This window comes from Castor canadensis, chromosome 2, assembly GCF_047511655.1.
Source record: "Castor canadensis chromosome 2, mCasCan1.hap1v2, whole genome shotgun sequence".
Classification (NCBI taxonomy): domain Eukaryota; kingdom Metazoa; phylum Chordata; class Mammalia; order Rodentia; family Castoridae; genus Castor; species Castor canadensis.
Window position 1 is genome coordinate 95,583,319 of NC_133387.1, and position 16,291 is coordinate 95,599,609.

General features: G+C 38.5%; 1 protein-coding gene across 11 annotated transcripts in view; it reads right to left on the reverse strand.

The window, feature by feature from the left end:
- Positions 1-11,850: 11,850 nt before the first annotated feature.
- Positions 11,851-16,291, reverse strand: part of Bbs9 (Bardet-Biedl syndrome 9) — a 481,139-nt gene continuing 476,698 nt past the window's right edge. For 2 of the 11 annotated variants that reach the window (XM_074065324.1, XM_074065323.1), the window contains 2 exons: positions 12,744-12,854; positions 11,852-12,541 (listed from right to left, as the gene is read on the reverse strand). In XM_074065324.1, the coding sequence (XP_073921425.1) occupies positions 12,510-12,541; positions 12,744-12,854 (143 nt within the window). In that variant the 3' untranslated portion in view covers positions 11,852-12,509. Of the gene's footprint in view, positions 12,542-12,743; positions 12,855-16,291 lie in introns of all 11 variants that reach the window. The other 9 variants (XM_074065312.1, XM_074065317.1, XM_074065326.1 and 6 more) reach the window with 8 other exon arrangements.

Sequence of the window (16,291 nt, forward strand, 5' to 3'; positions counted from 1 at the left end):
ATTCTCCCTGACTGAATCTCTAAATCTTCTAAGTACCTCAAGAGACATGGGCTCATGCTGTCATTGTCCCTGAGGCCCCAGGATGACTGGAAGGACCAGAGGGTCCTCAGAAGATGAAAGAGCCAGAGGCAGAGGAGAAGGGTCATTATTCCCATCCTCCAATAAGAGTTGCCTGAAAGCTGTTTCTAGGGAAATGTCTTCATTTTCCTCTCTCCTTTTTGTCCTTGCCTTAGGAATGTCACGGGTCTGAGGATCAATCTGAAATGGGGCCAATGATGGGTAAAGGCCAGCATAAGATGATGCAGAACCTCCATAGAGGAAAACTTAAATTTTACATGTTTTTGTTGGGGAGGCTTTTCCTCCTCATTATCCTTCTTATTGTTTTCCGGAAGACTTGATTCATGAGCCTCTTTAGAAGGATCTGCTAGAGGTCCCAACCAATAATGAAGAGAGGACCACATGCCAAAAAGTGAATAGGAATATTTTCCCCTCTTTGGTGAGCTCTTTTTACATTTTCTCCTATGTGCTTCCAGCTATTAGGATCCAAAGTTCCATGTTCAGGAAACCAAGGATTAAATTGGGTAACTGTCGCTAGAAAATCTTAAATTTGTCCCTGGGTGTAAGATAAACCCTTGCTTTTTTAGCAAACAGCATAGTAGCTGTAAGAAATGCCTATGTTCTGAGCTCAGTGAGTTCCCCATTCTGTCCCCCAACTTACAGTTCATGACACTTTGGGTTGGGGTTCCACAGCAAGCCGGTCCCTCCTTGAATTACACTGCCAAGATGTTCAGAGCAGATCTGAGTCATGGCACCACTTGCTGCAGTCCAGCTGCTGCAGAGGCACCAACTCTGGCCTTGGGTGCTCGAGCAGCGAATGACACAAACTCGGGGTTGTGCCGGGCAGCAATGGCGTACTTTATTTTCTGAAGAGTGTATTTAAGCAGTGCAGAAAAGCAGGAAGGAGTACATGGCAGTCTCCAGGTTTCCCTTGATCTCTATACTAGGATTGGCTGTCATGTTGCTATGGCTACAAGCCCAAGTGCAGAACATCATGTTCTTGGGACTGGGTCTTCCTGGTCCCACACAAAGAGAGAACAGGGGAGTTCAGCAACTGTCCTCTTGGACTGTTGCAATCTGTCTTAGGGCTGTTGCACAAAAGCTACAGTGACTCCGCTCTTTTCTAAGAGGATTTGGGGGTCCTGAGAGTTTCCCACAAGCTCTGGTAATATTTGCTTTGAAGTCTATTATTTTTAATCTTTTCCTGCCTTTTGGAGTAGTTGAAAATTTCTTACCATTCTATTTTATACACTATACCTATTGGTTTGGTTTTCTAGTGGTTGTTTTGGGTTTTACAATATAATACCTTAAGTACATCACAGTCTACCTTAAAATGTTATAATGTCACTTTATATATAATGTAAGAAGCTTACATTAGTGTGTTTTTAATTTCCTTTCTATCCTTCGTACTATTATATGTTTTATTTCTACATTTGCAACAAATTCCAAACATGTTTTTCCTACAAACAACCCAGTTCCTTTTAAATAAATAAATGAGGAATAAGCCTATATATTTATCATTTCTGGTATTTTTCATTCCTTTGCATAGATCTGGGCTTCCATAAGGAATAATTTTCCCTCCACCCAAAGAACTTTTTAAGTATTTATTTTAATGCAGATATGCTAGCAATACACAAACTTTCTTAGTTTTTTGGCCTGAAATTTTCTTATCTGAATTTTGTTTCTGAGGGATATCTTCAGTGGACATTGTATTCTTGAGTGTGTGTGTGTGTGTGTATGTGTGTGTGTGTGTGTGTGTGTGTGTGTGATTTTTTTTTTTTTTTTTAGATAGGGTCTCACAAACTATTTGCCTGGGCTGGCTTCGAATCACGATACTCCTGATCTCTGCCTTCTCAGTAGCTAGGATTATAGGCATGAGCCACCAGGTGGATATAGAATTCTTGGTTGACAGTTTATCCTTCCAGCACATTAAAGATGCTGTTCAATTGTCTTCTGTCTTGCATTGTTTCTAATGGAAAGTCAGCAGTTCTCCTGTCTTTGTTTTCTTATACTAAATGTGTCTTTTAAACTGGTTGATTTGTTAAAGATTTCCTCTTCATCAGTGTTTTTTTTTTTTAAAGCAAATGGACTCTTTCTCTATGAAAGAAGATATATATGATCTTTTCTCTTGGCATTTGTTGAACTTCTTGGATTCATGAGCATTATAGTTTTCATAAAAATTTGAAATATTTTGTACACTATTCTAATGTTTTTTCAACTCACATCTCTGTCCTAACATCCACCCTTTACAGCTCCTTCCTTCTAGAACTTAAATTACATGAACAGAGTCCTGGATATTTTCACCCAGGTCATGAAGCTCTGTTTATTATTCAGACCTTTCTTTTTTAAAGTTCATTACTCTTGTTTTTTGCAGTGTCTGATTGGCTGATAAGCCCACCCAGTGTGTTCTATCTCATATATTCTCTTTCTACTGTCTTCCCTTTCATCATTCTGTGTTTCATCTAAACCCTTGAGATCATTTATGATACTTAAAGATCTTGTTTGCTAATTTCATTATCTGTTATTTCTGGATCTGCTTCTATTGGCTGATTTTTTTCTTCTAGTTCTGGAACACAATTTTTCTGCTACTGCTATGTGATTTTGTTACACATCTAATATTTAGGAAATTGAATGCTTGTTATTGTGATTGTTACTTTTTAGAATGTCTGGATTGTGTCAGCACCTTTGAAGTGTTGAGTTTTGTTTTGTAAGTCAGTTAAAGTACTTGAAGATAAACTAGATTCTTTTGAGGCTTGTTCTAATCTTCCTTAAGGTTTGAATAAGATAGCTTTTAACCATAGTTTAGAGACTTTGCTGAATCTTCTGAGTGATCAACAAGGTCTCCTCACTCTGGTAGGTTGATACTTAAATACACCTCTCAGGTCCATTTTAGCTCTGGGAACTGAGAAGCTTATAACTCTCTTTTAGTTGTTCTCTCCTCTGTAGTTTTGTTGGCCTGTGGTGTTTCATCTTAAGAAAGTACTGTTAACTGAAACACACCTATGTGTATTTCTAAACCTCTTTTCTGTGTTGCATTTGCTCTTTCTCTCATCTCTCTCAGCAGTTATAGGGCTCAACTCATGTTTCCCATCACTCAGGTATCACAGTCCTAAACTTACTATTGCCAAGTGTCTGATAACTGTTGTTTAATATATTTTGCAAACTTTTCAAGTTGTTTATAATGGCAGATCAGTCTGATAATTAGTGTGTAATGACCACAGCTTAAGAAACAAAATAGATGTCTATTTCTTCCTTCTCAATCTAATGTTTTGAGTAGTGTTAGCAACTTCTGATCAATATGTTTCTTTACATTTAAAGTGGATTTCTTGTAGGCATCACATAGTTAGGTCTTGCTTTTAGATCCACTCTAACAATCTCAGCCTTCAATTTTCTGTTTGGGAAGTTTCTATTGACAAATCCTCAAGCTCAGAGATTCTTTTCTCAGTCACATTTAGCCCATCAAAATCATCTTCATTTTTGTGTTTTTTGATCATTAACATTTTTTATTCTTTTTTAGAATTTCCTCACTGTTTACATTCACCATCTGTTCATGCATTCTGTATAATTTATCTGTTAGCCTTCAGCATATTAATCATAGTTCGTTTGTCAGAAGATAAGTCCCAATATCTGTGCTATATCTGAGCCTGGTTCTGACGCTTGCTCTGTTTCTTCATGCTGTTTTTCACATTTTAGTATGCCTTGAAATTTTTTTGATAACCAGATATGATATGCTGTATAAAAGAACTAAGCAAAATAGGCCTTTAGTAACATGTTTATTGAGGGGGCCATGCAGGAAGCATTGCATGGTCCTAGATAGGTTCCCTATGTTCTAGTGAACCTGAGGCTCTTCACTTGAACTTCACAGGTGCTTCTCTGATTCCCATCTCCACCCTCTTAGGTGGAGATAGGATGTCCACCCTCTTAGGTGGGATAGGTTGGCTGTGTAGGCTGATACTGAGTATTCCCCTTCTGGAGATGGAAGGTTAAAGGAAGCCGAGGTTAGACTTCTCCTTTCCCCATGCGGAACACTAGAGTGGGTTGGAGTTGGGTATTTCCTTTCCTCCAGATTGCTTAGACACTGATAAAATGCCAGTAGGTTAGACTGTAGAAAAGTTTCTATTTAGGACAGGCCTTTTTAAAAAAGAACAGAATGTTCTGGTATGTTTTAAAATGATTCCTCCCCTTGACCTCCATTGAAAGCATGTGGGATTTTTCTCCAATATTCATTGTGAGAATCTGGTGGAGCTCCTGGATGTAAAACTCACAAGTGTGGGGGTTCCCTTATAAATAGCTTCCCTAAAGTTTTTTTAAACACTTAGACTTGTCCACGGTGAGCCTCCAGCAATTTGTCAATTTCATTTAAGGTCTTCCTGCCCTGTTGCTAGTTTCTATGGAGGTTTCTGCTACAGGATGCTATGAGTCTCTATATTTGCCTGTTTGTCCAATTCAGGGGCAGCCATTTGCCCTGTGACTTTACTTACATGATGATTTAAGAAGCATTGTTGCTTTTTCAGCTTGTTTTGCTTTTCACTTATTTAGACAGTGATGTCCAAGGTTCTTTTATGTGGGGCTGGACACTGAAAGTACAGATGGATAATATAAACAGGATGGGTAACAGGAACTAGGATGAATGTTGGTAAGTTTCACCTGTAAAGACACGTGACTCTAATGAGTTTTCTAATCACAAGGTTTTAACTTCTGATAAAATTACTTTAAAGATTACAGGATTATTCGACTTTTTTGCTTCTTTTTGGGTGTGTTTAAGTTGCATTTTAAAGGAATTGAACATTTCATTGAAGTTTTCCACATTTATTGGCATAAAGTTGTTCAACCAAGAATTTGCAAAAACCATCAACGTGAAAGCTGGCTTTGGCACCTCTTGGGACTTCAGCTTTCATCCTCCTTATGATAGCTTGACATATCCTAAGAAGGTACATTATTTCATTTTTCTAGCAGTTTAGTTGTGTTGGCCAGTAGAGTTTTTCTTTGTAGCCATAGTGCCTACTACAAAACACTTAATTTTGCAGTTGAATGAATAAATGGGTAAGTAAATCTCCATTCTATGCAAAAGGAAAAAAATGACTGAGTGACTGATCCAGATCAGAGAGTACATTTTCAGGACTAGAACTGAGGCCACCTGACTCTTACTCACAAGATCTTTTCTCTACAGCATTATTTCTGTTTTAATAAATGAGTAGCTGTCTGGACCAGATGGAGATGAGAAGTAATTCCAAGCATAGAAAAAGCTTGGAAAAATATCTAGAGGAGGAGTTACCTTAATAATGAAGCAAACAAGTTTCTTAGCAAGTGAGCTTTGACAGGATGAAGGAATGGACTATATGACAGAAGATAAGGGAGATGACTTGAGTTAATGTCACTGTGAGGATCAATTCTTACATGCAAATGATGAGAGGGACTCAAATGTAGTACTAAGACAACCAGACATGAGAGGAGGTGATGAAACTGGAGGACAGCCTGGGGAAAAGTACATCACTGTTACTGGGATGGAAAAGGAGGACTAGATCCAGATGGCACTGATTTTAGAAGCAGACAATTGAAGTACATGTATGTGTTTTATTATTTGTTATTGACATTTTGGAGAAAAGTTGAAAATAATTCCCAATTCTCTCATCCTCTATCCATCCAATGTGTGAATAAAGCGTAGAGACTATTTAATGCTTTCTTTCAGAATTATTTGTTGATTAGTGCTTTTTTCTTTTGTAAACTTTTGTAAGCTGCTAAGTGTAAAAGATGAGTATTATACTTTCCCCAAGGAATGAGTAACTACTTAATTTTTATCCCAAATGACAGTAAAATAAGAGCTTCAGTTTTCTCACTTGTGACTAAAGAACTAAAAAGATTCCCTAATTTTAGTCCTTAAATAAATAAATTTACCTAAGTGCAGAAAATACATTACAGACCTGTTTCACCAAATGGCAAGTGACTTGAGTCTAGGTTCAACTAATAATGTTTTGAGAAGATAATGTTTCTAGAGGTTTTTTTTTTCACATGAAAGGATTTGGTTCCAGTGGCTTCTCATATTTAGATGATCTCAATATTCCTTTGGGGTACCTGGCACATAGAAATGACTTTGTAGGTGACACCATGAGCATCTCTCTAGAACTGGTACCATATAGGATAAGTATGACTATTATGGCCAGTTAAACAGAAATTAAACAAATTAATACCACTTTAAAACCTCTTCACTCTCACCAATCTGATGATGCTGGAGCAGGCTGGGCCCTCTTAAATTTTAGTCTGCTGTGTACTTCTCTATCTAAAATAGACCCTCTAGTTTAGATCAAAAACTGACTCAATTCTTTTTGGGACAACTCATGAATAGTTTCTAAGAAGCAAGAATTAGTAGTACTGTCCCTGAATCTACAGGGAAAAAACATCTCTTCACAGAATAAGAACAATAAATGAGAGAGTTGTTGCTCTCCTGGTCCATAAAGATTTAATGAAATCTCTAAAGGAATAATTACAACAAGTGAAAAGTGAAAGTGAACTTTCATTTAAGTCCAAAGCTATGTTAAGGCTCACACTAGAATTACTTGGAGGTACTTAGAGTATAAAGGAATTTTGAATACTTCCTTACAAAATGAGTCCTTTTCACCTATTTCTCACCCCATATTCCAAAAAAGGAGAATTTAAAAAAAAAAAAAAACTTCTTTAATGTGTATCTCTCAATCTCTCTCTTTCTCACATACATGGTCATATGTTTTTATAATTTTAATCAAAGGTGAAGACTACTGTTTCTTCTGCTGTTTTCCCCTTGTATTGGGCATGAGAGGGACTATGGACCTGGGGACCTGGACAAATATTCATTGAGTTAGGGATGCATTTAATTTGGGTTAATAGGATTATATTTATGTGGCTTGAACCAGCTCTGAATATGGTTAAATTATTGCTGGCTGTTCTGCTGTAGGAAGGAATTCCAGAAATTCCACTACTGCCCATTCCTTTTCCTCACTTAGTGTCATGAAAGAAAGTACAAGGCAAAAAGCTGTCTCACTAGATGGGCATGTTCTGTGGTACTTGGTACCAGAAATGTAAGCATGGTGGAGATAAAACATGGTTTGAAACATATAAAATCTGATGTTTTTTACATCAGATGTGAAAAGAATAAGCAAAAGAGTCTAGTTTCATGGATACCAAGTCAAAGCAAAGTTTTTGCATAGCAGCAGTGCAGTTGATAATTCAGAGTATATAATGATAAACCCATATGAAATCAGTAAAATTTATTTTACCAATATGCAAAATTTCAAAACAATTTTGATTCACAGCAATCTTAATTCATAAAGATGAGATGATAAATTTCAAATAGAAATAATAAATAGACTCTTAGCCTAGTAATCCAGCTAATATAAAGAGTGAACCATGTGAACACATGGGAAAAAATATTTTGATGTCATGCTGCTTTGACAGAAAATACTGGTTGTGGTAAAGATAACTTCAATGAGGACTTTGATAACCAAACTAGCTAATCAGAGTTGTCAATTCCATGACTATTTAAAACTTGCCACTGCACAACAAAAATTGAATAGCACTGAAATCTTAACAGTATAGGTAAGAAAGAAGTTTAGTAGGGGATTTCCTAAATCTGACAATAATCCTAAAAACCTACATGATATTACTAATAGTGAGTTGCAAAGCAGAAAGAAATGCTGCAAATTATCATTAATTTAAAAAAATGTTTGGTCAGTAATGCCAGAGAAAAATTAAACTATCTTTTAATTCACTATATAGGAAATGAAATTACAAAATTGTTGATATTAAAAGGATGAATAAGAAATATGTAATAAAACAATGTCGACATAGTAAAAGGTGTATTAGGTAATATAAATATATTTTTATGTGGGTTTTGTGAGAATTATAGCAATTGTCAGTTTTTACAAATGTGTAGTTTATTATTATTTTCTGGTTCTAAATAAATATTCAGTTTTGAATGAATATTCAATGCTGTATTAGATTTTTTTATACTTATTCTTTAAAGTTTGAGCCCTATATTCAAATCAGTAAGTCACCAAAGTACTCTTGAAAAAAAAACATAAAATGTTTAATTTTTAAGAATCAGATTTTCCTTTAAGATGAAATTTAAGTAAATATAGTAGGATAGTTCTACTCAGAGCAGTCTCTTCTCAGCATAACCTGCAAAGCTACATTGCGAAGGTTAGATCTCAGCTGATTTCTAAGTTTCTCTGTTTTTCTACAAACAAGTTTTCTACTTGTTGACCTCTTCTAGGAGGTAACTTGTAAAATTGATCTGTTGATACCATGAATATTTACTAAATAGTGGAAATAACAGGTGTGTCCAAGGAGCTTAAAAACCTCAAGGAAAAGAAAATACAACTTCTGAACTATAACAAGTGACAGGTAAAACCTGAGTGAACTCCTGTGGCTAGAGGTACATTTGACCCCAAAACGGCCTCCCCTTTTCACAAGCCAGTGCCTTGAGAGGCTGGGATCAAAACACTCTGAGAACTGGAGAAACAGGATGCAGACTCCACTGACATACTTCCACTGAGTTGGGTTAGAACCCTGGGATGGGAACATGTTCAGCCACGATTAAAGGGCTGGTAAGGGAGTGGCCCAGGATATTTACAGCAATGCTAAGGAGCCTTCTGGGAAAAGCCAATCATACTAAAGTAGAATCACAAGGGTGTCCCAAGCATCACAGTGAAGGAGATTTGGGATGCTGTGTTTGTCACGTGGGTAGTTCTTCCTTTGGGGAAGGAGTGATAATAAAGAACAGGTAAACCTAGGAGGCATTTCACATAAAACTATGAGAGACAGGAATGCAGAAGGGAACACAGCTTCATGGCAAATGTAACCCAATGCATCACCATGGAGGACAAGAGCAAAGCTTGCCACAGCATAGAACCCAACAGCCTTGACAGGACCTTGGACCAGCATGGAGAAGCAGAAAAGGCCCTTAGAACCTCTTAGGCTTGGATTGGAGGCAGAAACCACAAAGAAAAAGGTAAATAGATCTGACTACTTAAAATTTAGAAGACTTCTATTTAAAAACAACAGAAATAAAATGAAAAGACAAGTGAAAAACAGAAAATGTCTACATTATATTTGATTAGCCAAAGATTAATAACATTTCTACATAAAAAGCTATGGTAAATCAAGAGATAATTGTCACCAGTAAAAAAAAAAGACAAAAAAACCTTGAACATACAATGCACTAGAAAAGATATAAAAGGCCAATAAACATTTTTAAAATGTACAACACACTAGAAATCAAAGAAATGCAGTTATCTCGTATTAAAGGCCTCAGCTTTAAAATGTACTTTTAAAAAATAGTTTTAGTAATAATCCGTCTGTACTAAAATCCTTGTCCTCCTATACACTAAGTGTGGGTTGTAGATAAATAATTTCCTCTGTAATTTGCTCTCATTTGTAAAAAGAGATGTGCTTTACATAGTGCTGTTGTGAAGAGTGAACAGAATGCTGCATACAAAGTGCCGTACCCAGCACCGTGCCCAGTAAGAATTTAATGAATGTTTTCCATTTTATTAACAGTTATTCTGACAGATTGAGTAAAAATAGGATTCTTTGGCTAATCAGAAACCTGGATCATCTTACTTCCAGTTTTGTGGGTTAGTCCAAGATTATGTATACACACACACACACACACACACACACACACACAAAAGAGGCAGTGGACAGCTGTCATTAAACACTGAAATACTAGTGTCAAAATAATGTGAACAGTTTCAATAATTATGTCACTCCAAAGTATAACATCATCTTAGCTCCGTTATTTGTCTGATAGTGGAAAGATTTTATGTGTGTTTTTGAAATCATGAGGCTAAAATCAGGGGTCAAAGAGGGTTATGAAACTTAAATCCAGGAACTCCTTTATCAAAAGATACCTTTATGTATGAGTTGAATTATTTCTTCCTTTTTAGAAATTTTATTTTAAATTAGATAATGTTAGCACATGCAGAGTCTCGCACCTGTAATCCAGCTACTTGGCAGGCTGAGATTGGGAAAATTGTAAATTGAGGTCAGCCTGAACCAAAAAAGTTTGCAAGACTCCATCTCAGTGGAAAAAAGCTAGGTGTGATGGTACATGCTGTCATCCCAGAGACAAGTGGAAGCTTAAAATAGGAGGATCACAGTCCTGGCCAGCCTGGGCAAACAGCAGGACCTTATCTCAAAAATAACCAGAGCAAAAAAAAAAAGGGGTTGGGGGTGGCTGTTGGCATGGCTCAAGAGGTAGGTATACCATCTGCCTAGCAAGAATGAAGTCCTGGGTCCAAACTCCAGTACAGCCAAAAAAAAGTCAGAAAGGTCAATTAGTAACTTCTTTGAGCTGTCAGTTAAAAATATGAAAGGTAAGAAATTACATTTTTCCTATATTTTAAAAATTAAATTAAAAAATTTAACTGATACACAGAAACACAAAAATTGTACACATTCAGCCCCTGATCAGCTGACTCCATGGCTTTTGGGACTGTGTCAAGGCAGCACACCATGGCAAGGAGCACATGCAAGGGAAGCTTGTTTACCTCACTGCTGGGAAGAGAAAGAAGGAGGAAAAAAGAAAGGGGCTTGGGTCTCAGTATCTCTTTCAAGGGTATGCTCCCAATGACCTAACTTCCTCTCACTAGGCCCCACCTCTTAAAGGTTCTATCACTTCCCAATAGCACCACAGGCCTTTAACACATGAATGGGTCTTTCGGGGACATTTAAAATCCAAACCATGACATCAAGTAAGTGTGTTAATAGGCTTACAGTGCTGGTAATGATGTCCACAAAAACACTTCCTTCCTTATTGTATATTTACACATATACTTGTCAACACAAAAACTCTTGGTACTAATCATCACAACAAAAGCCACTTTAAACTCCCCATGGAGAGATAGGAAGCCTTTTGAATTTACATTGGTAGTTATGGATAGTATTTTAAAAAGGAAAATAATGGAGAAGGACTGAAAGATAGAAATCACTCCAATCACGCACATGTAAAGTAATCTTTACACATCAAACCATATGCTTCAGTTTTCTATCATGAGAAATAGAATCAAAAGTGAAGGGAAAGAATTGGGGAAATAGATGAAGAGAAAGATTGGTCAAAGCAGATGAACAGAGAAAGGGAGAAAGTGAGTTAAAGAAAGACAATTAGAAGGACAGTGGACAAGACACAAAAAAAGACAAGAAGAGGAAGGAGAATAGAGATGCGCACATGGTTACATGAATAGTATAAAAAGCATCTTTGGGAACCAAATAATAATAAAAAAAGACATAACACAGAAACACATTTGTAAGACCAAGCATGGTGGCTCACACCTGTAATGCCAGCACTCAGGAGGCTGAGGCAGGAGGATCTGGAGTTTGAGGCCAGCCTGGGCTATACAGAGAGACTCCTAAATGGAGATGTTAAAGATGATCAGAAGTGTGGTGACACACAAACAATGTGATCTTTGTACTGGTCCTCACATGCTGGGTGAAACCCACCCACAGGCTAGAATTAGCTCTACCCCTATGCTTGACAATTATAACTGTTACATCTTCTGCTGTATCTCCTAAAAAGGGGGTGCTAGAAATAATAAATAATAAAAATACTGCTGCAGGTTTTTGACACTTCACATATGGAAAACCCCCAAACCACCTTCCCCTGAGAGGCATTCTTTAACACACATATTTTTATTTAAATCAATCAGTTTTGCAGTTGCTATTTTTGCTTAGGCAAAAAGCTCTAGTTATTTAAATGTATTCAATTTTTATGGTAATAAAGTATCTTTTTATAATCTGAATTTTAAAAATATATTATCCATTAGGAAATAAAAAGGGTGTTATACTATCTGCCTTGAAAATATTTGAACATTTTCATATTATACTAGGAAACTTGTCCTCTTGCACTTTTAGCATAATAGAACAAATTAAATGAAAGTTCTCCAGTGGATGTTTATTTATAAAATAACCACATTCAAGTCTTACTGTGAAGTAGCAACTTTTCAATTCCTTTCAAAAATAATGTAAAGAAATCACTTATGGAGCCCTCTGATTATAAATCAAGTACAAGTCATTGATGACAATGTGATGCTTTATTAAACTCGACACATTGACTATACAAGAATTCTGTGAAAAAAATGGCGAATCAAATTGTTTTGAATCTGGATCTGTGCATTGTAAACTCTGTCCCCAATCTATGTCATCTCATTGTATCCTGTGACTATGAGCATACAGATGACCAAAGGTAGCAATATCCTTTCCCAGCAAGAAAAGACAAATCTTGTCTTTCAGCTGACTTGTCTGTGGTATTCCAAGTCCTCCTAGCAAAATAGAAAGCCAATTCCCATCGCCACATTGTGTGACCTCCAGGGGTGAGCTTTACGCAGCACCTGGGCCAGCCCTACATCTGTGCTGGACATGAGGTCCACACATGCCGGCCTCTGGAAAGGCATCTTCTTCTCAAGCAGAGAACTCTCCTCAGACTATTCCAAGACTCCTTGGAGGGCCAAAACGTCTGTAAAAAAGAAAGGGGGCGGGGTTAATCTAAATAAGGACAGAAATCCACAAATGATCCAATAGGCCATGCCAATGCTAAGGGGAAGAATAAAGAAGTTGTAAAATGAGTAGTTTTGCAAAACGCTCTCCAGTGTAGCAAAAACTGACCAGTGTGTCAATGTTCCCAACATATTACTTGTAAAGCCCATCCGTTCTCTTACCAGGCCTGGCTGACTCTTCCATGAAGAACCTGTGCTTGGTGAACAGTTCTGAGGAGTCTTGTTCTACTGATCGTTCCTCTAGGTCTGATTCTGGGATTGGAGCACAGCCACCTATGTTAAAAAACAAACAATATTTTAAGTAATGTATAAGAAAATCTCTCTCTTATGCAGCAACCACAGAGTAGGAACATACCAAACATAAGGATAATAAAATGGTATGACAACAGTCTTCAAGAGTGGACCAAGGGCAGGAGTAATGGCTCAAGTGTAGAGTGCCTGCCTACCAAGTGTGAGGCCCTGAGTTCAAACTCCAGCACCACCACCAAAAAAAAAGAATGGACCAAAAAGAATTATCTTAAACATTTCTCTTTGGCAAAAATACTGGGAATGAGTTATTGCCCCAAAGACATGTTAGAGTGATTAGAAAGTGGAAGCAACAGCAATATTGTTATCTTTAAAATTATCTTTTTTTTTTTTGGTGGTATGGAAGTTTGAACTCAGGGTCTCACACTTGCTAGGCAAGCACTCTTCCACTCTAGCCATGCTTCTAGTGCTAAAATTACCATTTTTGAAAATCAGAAAGGCCAAAACCTAGACCCTGTGTCATGTCCATAATGTAATGACCTCTAGGCATGAATTTCCTTTAATGCAAAGCATTGGATTGGATACCATGAGAGAAAACAAGTACATGGTACCAGGCAGAAAGCACTTCCTTGGGCAGAGGGGGACTGCTGGTGTTTGGAGGTGGTGCGTAGGGTAGGTTTCCCTGGAATTCTGTCCTCTCCCCAAGTCCCACACCACACAGCAGACACCAGCACTTTATAACTCAACAGCAAAGCCGCCAACTGCACTGTGGGACATTTCAACCCTAAGTGACTTGCGGATGAGTTGGCAGGGCACTTTTGAAAGATCTTATTCACCAAAATCTTATATGGGAAACTCAAAATCAGGTGAGAGTTTCCTGACAACATCTGCAACTTGATCTGACTAATTGGCCATCATGTCCTGGAAACGTACAACATGTTGTCTACCATACGTGTTTTTTCCAAAGCCATTCTTTCTGTTAATGAAGTGTGATTTCTTTTCTGAGGCTTCACACACACCATATCCAAAGCGTCAATGCTCAACTTTGGCTTTATGTGTGAGAAGGTTTCCGAAGCTAATGGCATTCTGAGGAAAGGCAGGGTGTCAGCAGCACTAACTGGAAACCACATCATTCAGATGAGAGGGAAGTGGCCAGATCTCAGGGCTGAAGGAAACTGCACTTTACCACCCATCCCTCTATATCTCTGAGAAAGAAATCTATAACGAAGGAAACTGGAGAGAAAGGCATCTCCACACTCATAAAACAAGAATCAGAGATCTCCAAGAGGAAGTGTTGGAATTATCCATCAATGTGATAGCACTGGCCCAAATGGCAAGGGCCCCACCTGGAAGTTCTGAAAACCAGGCTTATTTCCAAAGTCTGTAGATCATGGCAAAAAGAAGTACCATCATGCACTTTACAAGTGCTAAAACTGTCTGCATTATCTGCCCACAGTTAATTCCCACACACCACGCCGTGAAACAGACATTATCATTATCATTTTAAGGGCAGGAAAACTAAGGCCTTGTGAGGTACAGTAACTTGCCAAGGTCACACTGGTCTGTGGGGCTGGGACTTTTGGAGAAACCCAAGAAATAGCCCCTTTCTTCTGCCTTACTCTCATCCAACTGAGAAAAAAAAGGAAAGATGGTGGTAAGTACGGGTGAGGTTCAAGAGTGCCTGTAAGACCAACGATAGGAAGAGTAGAAAGAAGGGACATGTTCCCTGCTGAACAGAGCCCTACCCCAGGGAAAAAGGCAGAAGAAGATCTGGTTTCTCATTCTAGACTCACAAATCATATCAAGTGACATCTCCATTCCTGAGACACAATGGGGCAGGAAGAGAGAGAGTTCAGGAGTGCTGCAGTCATATAGCTAACCTTCATGTACAAGCAAACTTCAGGAGTGCGGCAGAGATATCGCCTGCCAATATATGGGAAAGAGTGCCCATGTCTGCCACCTATGTGGGGGAGAGGCAGGTCTCCAATGATGAATTACTGTTAACCTTGGATTCCAGGTGGACCAGTATGGGGCAAGACAAAAGAAGACTTAAAGGGCACTTCCTAGTTCTTTATTACGTAGACACAGGGGAAAAGTCAGTTGCTTCAGGCAGTCAACAGCTAATACAATTTTTTCTCTTTGGCATGGCCTGAGTATAGGGGGATGACAAACTACTGTGCCCCCTATCTATCTCCAGGTGCTGTTCTGGGCTGCGATTGTGTGTACCTCCTCAGGCTCCAGCAGAGCCTCCCACTTGCAGTCCATATCTACCACATGGATGACCAGTCATTTGCCTCAGCAATGAACTCCCTGTACCTACACACAGTGAGACTGCCAACAACAGGCCCAGAGTCCCTGCCACTTCCAGGCTGACAGGGACAGTGGGGTGTGGGCTCTGGCCTCCTGTCCAAGGGGAAATGAGAGAAAGGAAGATGCTGGGTAGAGAATTCCCCTCCTGCCTCTCCCCAGGACAACCTCTGCATGACAGTTTCTCTCTACAGATCTCCAGAAGTACTGTGCACCAAGTGGATATGGCTTCCAAGTCTCTTAATGGCTCTTTGAGAGAAGTGGTCATCTGTGTAAGTCTGTAAACTCTGCATTATCGCACACATTCCCTTGCTTGCTTCCTTTTGTACTTATTCCCCATACTTGGGTTTGTGCTTTCCAAATAAATCACCATCACTTTAATCCTTGCAAAAACTGATTGGTACAGAAGTAGTTTTACAAAACAAGGCTTCCAGATGAAAATCTGAAGTTAGACTGGCCATCTGTTTCTAAGAACAAGGGGCTCCACGGCCAGTGCTAAGGGAGGTAGTAACAAGCCCTAGAATGCACTTGCTTAAGCCTTTGTCCAAGGTTAACTGGGATGATGTGTCTGTAGAGGTGAACATGTTGGGAGATACAGTTGCTGAGACATAGAAGTATTTATAACTACAAGGATTCCAGACCAGTGTGGCTGCTCCTGATGACTAGATACTTTGCAAAAAAGAAAATGGCAGGCTCAGCGAAGTTGACAGGCAACAGAAGGCAAACTCCATGACCAAGGTCATGGTACAAGCAGCATGGGGATCACCTGTGAAGTACTTAGAAACACAGAATGTCAGGTCCTACTGTACACCTACTGAATTCAAATCTGCCAAGGATAAATGAGTATCTGGTGAGATTTTTGCTAGGAAAAATATATGTGCACACACACATATTTGTTAAAAAATATAAGAGCAAGCAATAAAAAAAAAAAAAAAAAAAGAAAAAGAAAACATAAAACTTCCAAACTAACAGAGATGCTCTGAAGCCTATCTGTGGAAGTGGAGTCTGGGTCCCATGGACGCCAGATGAAGTACCCTTGGCTTAGAGCCCATCCTGTAAAAGGAGAAGGGGAAAAACACCAGCAGCTGGATGGACTCATCCAAACACAAATGGTGTGTGCAATACACAGGAGCCAAGAGTCAGGCACGAGCAGGAAC